Source organism: Ananas comosus, unplaced genomic scaffold (genome assembly GCF_001540865.1).
Source record: "Ananas comosus cultivar F153 unplaced genomic scaffold, ASM154086v1, whole genome shotgun sequence".
Lineage (NCBI taxonomy): Eukaryota > Viridiplantae > Streptophyta > Magnoliopsida > Poales > Bromeliaceae > Ananas > Ananas comosus.
This window is the reverse complement of record NW_017893548.1, coordinates 37,385-44,437: the sequence shown is the minus strand read 5'-3', so window position 1 is coordinate 44,437 and position 7,053 is coordinate 37,385. Positions and strand designations below refer to the sequence as shown.

At 39.7% G+C, this 7,053-nt stretch overlaps 1 protein-coding gene across 1 annotated transcript in view; it reads left to right on the top strand.

Moving 5' to 3' along the window:
• Positions 1–688, top strand: part of LOC109706285 (cytochrome P450 709B1-like) — a 5,792-nt gene extending 5,104 nt beyond the window's left edge. The window contains exon 5 of the mRNA XM_020227060.1: positions 195–688. Coding sequence (XP_020082649.1) covers positions 195–626 — 432 coding nt within the window. The 3' untranslated portion in view covers positions 627–688. The remainder of the gene's footprint in view (positions 1–194) is intronic.
• Positions 689–7,053: the final 6,365 nt, after the last annotated feature.

Sequence of the window (7,053 nt, the reverse complement as noted above, 5' to 3'; positions counted from 1 at the left end):
CTCTCTCTCTCTCTCTCTCTCTCTCTCTCTCTCTCTCTCTCTATATATATATATATATATATATATGTACGTGGAAGTTCAGGAACTGAACTATGTATATACATAGAAAGTTATACGTATAGAGACCAAAACAAGCAATATATATTAGAAGAGATATATATTTAAGATTATGCCCTTATAATGCATGCATGTAGGTGACAATGGTTCTCTTTGAGACCCTGAGGCTGTACGGTCCAGTGGTTCAACTACAAAGGAAAACAGCCAAAGACATGGAGCTGGGGGGCCTGAAGATCCCCAGAGGCACCGTGGTCGCTATGCCGATCATGATGATGCACCGCGACAAGGTGGTGTGGGGCGCCGACGCCGACAAGTTCGACCCGTCGAGGTTCGAGAACGGGGTCTCGAGGGCCGCCAACCACCCGAACGCGCTGCTTTCGTTCTCGATCGGCCCCAGGTCGTGCATCGGGCAGAACTTCGCGATGCTGGAGGCGAAGACCGTCGTCGCGATGCTGCTGCAGCGCTTCTCGTTCACCATCTCTCCCAAGTACGTGCATGCGCCGAACGACGTGCTAACGCTGCAGCCAAAATTTGGGCTCCCCACAGTGTTGAAGCCCCTGCATGTCTAAGAGATGTGGATACATATAACTATATATATATATATATATATATATGAATGTTGGTAATAGTAATTGTTAGCTATATATATATAAACATGTTTATTATGAGTACTATTATCATTAGTAGTGTTATTGGCAATTTGTTATTTTTCCTGTATGTGTAGAGCCTAGCTAGCTAGCTATATGTTTGAGACATTTAAAATGAGTTTGCTATATAAATAGATGCAAATGCATGTCACAGTTTTGTACATATTTCTAATTTAATTTATGATCAAATCTTATATTGCCGATTCTGTCTGATATCATCTCAAGACTTAACTTATATAGTTGGACGTACGTATATAGGAAATTCTAGATATACAATTACTTATATATAATATTGTATCTTAGTTTATATATATATTTTAATTTTCTTTTCTCTAATTATGTAATTCTCTATATATAGATAGAGATTCATTGCTGATAGAATAATATAAGAGAGAAATACTCTTCTCAGCATATAATTACATAGTATCAGAGCGCAAACTAAGATTCTTTATTCTTATCATTGTAGTCGCTAATATATTAATCAACCGGTATTATTCTTGATCCGTTGTCATTGATATTCGTATCTGTTAGATGTATGCCTTAGAAACCAATCAGGCCGACACATGTATTCTTTATATGACATAAATTTGTATTTGACTTTAAAATAGTATGAATAACTTTGGGTTCTTATTTTCATTCATGTTGTATATGTGTCCATGAATCGTTCAAGGAATTAATATATAAGATGATGACATATATTCTCAAGAGTTGAGAATTTGAGATATGTTTCATTGATGGTTAATTCCTAAATGCTCCCGATCAATGGATCATCACGGGGTCGACGGTGATTGATCCGGTAAAATTGGTACATAGGTAACTTCCCTTTTGGGTAGACGGGTCTCCAATCGACTGTGTGGTGACACTAAAGTGAATATGCAAGTGGTTGTTACAGAATAAGGGTACCGAGCGTGACCTACGTGAGAAGTCACTTGGATGTCTACTCACTCGTCAGTGACTTACTCAATGTTGCAGTATTGTGATTGGTCTTTTGACCTGCGGTGCCTTGGCTATTCACAATGAGGTTACTGTAATTTGACTGTACATACACTTGGTCCCTAGCCATTCGGGTCCTTGCGGTGCATGTTGGCTGTAGTAGGTTTATTATAGGAATAGGGTGCGCACTTATATGGAATCTATCTCCTTTGGTAGATAGGGGTGTTAGTCTTATGTGATTTATGAGACCGAGTTTAGAAGACCTTGGTCAGGGCAAAGTTAATAGCGGAAAAGGGTTTCCGATATTAGAAACTCGAGTCAAAAAAATTTAACATATGACAGACGATGGGGTTTGACGAGTTATTCCATAACCTCCGTCTAGTCGGGACTCATGATAGAAGGATTGTATCACACGGTAACTGCACCAAGAGGTTCAGTAATCCATTCTACTAGAATGCCACTACATGCTGCTAGGCGTCACTGGTGGATTGTGAGACTCATGAGAATTATCTAGATGATCGATAATACTCATTCGGCTGAGTTGAAATTGTTCCGATCCATTGAAAGGAGTTTCAGTGATATTGTTGATAGTGATCAAACTATATCTCACTACCAGATAGAATAGAAGCTATGGGGTCACACACATAAGAGGTTGTGATTTATCGAATAGCTAGATCGCGATTATTGAATCGTTGGAAGACCTAATTGTCAATATGTTGATAATTGGACTAATTTGTAATTGTTACAAATTAGTGGCATTAAAGTGTAAATGTTACTAGAAAGGACTTATTAATAGTTCGTAAATTATAAGAGGACTTATGTGCAAATATTGCATTATTAATTTGATATGATCAAGTTAAGATAAAGTTCAGGTCGAATCAAATTAGAATTTGATCGATCTAACCAATTAAGGAAAAAATAAATTTAAATCTAGATTTGTACTTATCCTTAATTGTCATTATATTATTAGAAAGAGAATTATATTCCTCTATATAATATGCGGGAGTTTTTAGAAAATCCTAACCGTCTTCTCTTTTTTCCTCTCTCTTCCATCTTTTAGCAAAAAGACATCCTTTTGCAAGGGAGTTAGCACCCCGGTGAGGATTTCGTTCAAATAAGAATCTCGTGTGGATACCTATAGAGGCCGGACGAGTGTGCGGTTTCAAGAGAACCCAATTCCACGATCATCAAATTGAGGTGAAGATCTATCCGCGAAAAAGGTAAAGATTCGATCTTACTTTTCTTCTTTAATCTTAAAGAGCATGAGGGATCCTAATTGCGTGGTTTTTGAGATTGGATCTCAAGAATTTTCAAAATCAAATTTGTTTGATTTTTTTTTTCGCTACGTTTTTACCGTACGCAATTTTCTAACAGTATCTGTAATATATGGCAACTTGGAGTTGCGATGTCAACTTTGATCCAGGGGATCAAAGTGAGAATTGAGCTAGTTGGACATCATCCCCGAGTGATTTGTGATGCGTGTGAATGAATTCTGGAGATAAATAAGTGTTTCGACGCAAATTGAGCGCGAAACGAAATGTAAAGAGAATTTTTGGATTTCCGATGCTAACTTTGATTAAAAGAATTAAAGTGAGCAAAATAATATAAAAATAGTGTGAGATAATATTTGATTGGACTTAAGGGTGTAAAATATAATTCTGGAATGACTCGTGTTGAAATCGGAGCGAAAACAGAAGATTTAGAATTTTCTGTAAAGAGCGGGACTGATAAATTAACAGAAAATGCACAGTGTCAGAAAATTATGAAAACTGGAGGAGATGTCAGAAATATTTTTATGAGGCTAGATTTAAAGTTTCATATTATTCTGACACCCGTAGAGAGAGAAATAGAATCCGAAAGCTATCTGATAAAGATTGCAGTTCGGTACAGTTCACGGTACCAAATGGGGTCGGAACTGAAATGTTAAAATTTTTTTGGACTTGTTAAGTAAAACCGAACATGCCTGTCAAGTTTGAGCTCAATCGGAATTTTAGAAGGGACTGCGAAAGGTATCTGATCCGTGTCGCTAACTTGTATTAGTCGAGGGGTATTTTGGTAATTAGCACATGACTTAGTGGAATTCCACTAACCTGCCAGGGCACCCTCTTCATGCTTATCCCCTCTTCACCCTTCATTCCCTATGTATGAGAGAGAGAGGGAAAGGAAGAGCAAAGGAGAAAAGAAGAGAAGAAGAAGAAGAAAAGAGGTAGAATTTCTAGCTCTCTCTCCATCTCACCCTTTCCCTACTGCTACTTGTTGTAGCAGCAGCCAGCAGCAGCAGCAGCAGCTGGAGCAGCCAGCAGCAACAGCAGCTGCTGGAGCAGCAGCAGTAGCACCAACAGCAGCAGCAGCTGGAGCAGCAGCTGGAGGAGCAGCAGCATCAGCTCAGCCAGCAGCCAGCAGCTCAAAGCAGCAACAGCAGTGCAGCTAGCAGCAGCAGCATGTCACGGGGTTAACGAATTTGCTCGCAAAAGCCCGTGCGGCGCTCGCCTTCCTTCGCGAAGTGAGCAAGCCTGCCTCTCTACTTGCTAAGTTAGGACCTCACTCGCCCTAGACTAAGTACAAGAGAGAGATAAGAAGAAAGTTCTTCTATTACTTCAACTTGGAGAATACAATAGTGGATTCTGAAATGAGAGGGGGTGGAGGCCACACTATATATAGGCCACTCGCCGCCCATAAGCCAAATGAAAAGGTGCCAAGTGGCACAATACTACAAGCCAAAAGGGGAGGCCAATAAATACGCTACGGTCTCCCAAGAGTCATAATAAATATGCATAGAAACTCTAAGTACATTAATGGGCTACCTAGAAACCCTAAGGGACTCTTGACTCCTCGGCATCCGCGCCAATCAGCCTCGAGATCCACGTAGAAGCTTCCAGAAGATTCCAAGCCAAAACCTCCGTCAGATGTCCGCTTTGGAGTTTGGGTGATTGCAAAGCGAAATCGCGGAGAAAATCTTTGCGCCGTGACAAGCAGCTCAGCTAGCAGCAGCTAGCAGCAGCTTAGCTAGTAGTGCAGCAGCAGCAGCATGCGCAGCAGCAACAGTAGCTCAGCAACAGCAGTAGCAGCAGCTGCCCTGCAGGGGCAGCAAGAAAAAGAAAGAAAGAAAGAATGAATGAAAGAGAAAAAGAAAGAGAGATGAATGTAACTTGAAGTTCTTGAATTTTAGAACTTGCTTTTGCTCTATACACATATAATCTAGAAGAAGACTCTATATGAGCCTTATGTTGAATTTTAAGCTCGACAGTGCACTTTTGCAGGATTGAAGTCCTAACGTGGAATTGACCACGTACAAACCTAATTGAGGATAAAACAAACTCGTTGGCGAAGTCGGTTCGGCAATCCGTCGAGCCTACGCGAAGATATCGCCGAAAGGACATTTTCGGCTACAATTGTCGCGAGCGCGGAATCGCAATTCTCGGGAAAGTGTGGAATGTGGATTTCTCACATTCTGGTGTCAAGTAAAGGTGGGTTGTGCTTTACTGAAGTGATTAGGTCACTTCCATGCCAAAGTAAAGTATAATTATTTTGACGCATACATGTATAATGGTAGATTGTGAGTAATAATATGAAAGCTTAAATCGTATTGTATCAATCATTGTTATCTACTGTTAGAATATGCATGTCAATATCTTGTGGATAATACCCGATGATGCATGAATATGAACATAATGTGAGCCTGTTAGAATCATACAAGCAGAATATGGGTCGATAACTCTAAATTGATTAGAGAATCCGACAGTTACAAATGAGATTGTGTAAGCAATAATCCTAGATATGGACAACTAGGATAATATATAGATGTTAGAGCATATATGATTGTTGACATATTATGATAATCGACATATGAATATGAATGCTAGTTGCATAAGACTAAACATATATGAAAGTGAATGCTAGAGACATATGAATAAATACCTATGAATGTGAATCTCATGCTAGATGATATATGATGATTGTCATATGACGAACATACTAGACGCATACGAATGTATTGTAGTTCATGCTAAATGCATAGGAATGTTGGTATATGAACATATGAATTATAAATGATATATGAATGTTGATACATAGACTAAAGTCATGTAAATTGAACATGAAACGTGTAAACTATAATCCTAGACGTGGATAACTAGGATAATAAATAGATCGAGTGGCATGAACCTAGTGTTATTAAACATAGGTTGGACATGGAATGAACCTAATGTCATTGAACATAGGTTGAATTAGTAAATCTAGAGTCGAGATCTAGGTGAAAGAATATAAAATCTAGTGTAAACGAACCTAGGTTATAAGGTATAGTGACACTTAGTAAAATTGAACTAAGTTATGAATTATAGTGGTGGTAGGACCACTAGAAATTGAATGATATAGACCTTGGAAGGTCGTCAGCATAGGGTAAGTGACTAAACCCTTAAGTTGTGAAAGTGGGTTGAGGAATCCAGTGCTGTTGGCATAAATAGAATCAGAACTACGGGATCGACGGTTCTCCTCTCCCGGTAGTGATTCAACGGGATCGGTGGTTCTCCTCTCTCGGTATGGCAGGAAACAAGTGAATCAAAACTACGGGATCGACGGTTCTCCTCTCCCGGTATGAGCTCAACGGGTTTGACGGTTCTCCTCGCCCGTTAAGCTTGAGCGACTTAGGGTCACGGGGATCGACGGTTCTCCTCTCCCTGTGATGGACCTAGTGTCGCGTGGACTTAAGGCTGAGGTGCTTGTGAGACGTCCTTCACCTCGAGCCTGACTTGATGCGGTACTTCGCGGATGATTGACTCAAGACCGAGTCGAGTGGTATAGATGGCTAAGGTAAAATAACCTTAGGAAAGAATCGCCAGTGAGCACAGTATGACAAAGAGTAAAGAATAAAGAAAATAGCTAATGAACGAAAATAGCTAATAAAGAAAAGAACGACTACAAGTAGAGAATGGTTAATGATATAAAGTAGAATCAAGTAATCTACTTGCATGATTTACAGGTATTGCATATTACATAGCATCGTTATAGTTGCGAGGTAAGGTATGGTTTTATTAGTTGCATAATCAAATATCTATCTATTTGTTTATTAAACTAACCTGCAGTTGCCTCCTTTGGACCTGGTGGGTTGAGCTCTTCTCTTGGGTGGCCGTACCCACTAGAAACTATATTTATATAGTTCTCACCCTCGTGTTGTTTTTGGGGCTACAGGTTCGCACGTGAGCGGCGCGGCGGCGCGAGGACAGGGCGTAGCTCCGTAGATAGCGCCCTACCACCGAGACCAAAGATAGCAGTACCCTGCAGCAGTCTAAGTCAGAGCATAAGTATGAATGAAGCAAACTTGTATCAAATTTGTATAAGTTGTAAAAATTTAAAGGCTTATGTAATATTATAAATGTAAAATCTTGAGATGAATGCTTGTAATAGCATAGTTAGCCTT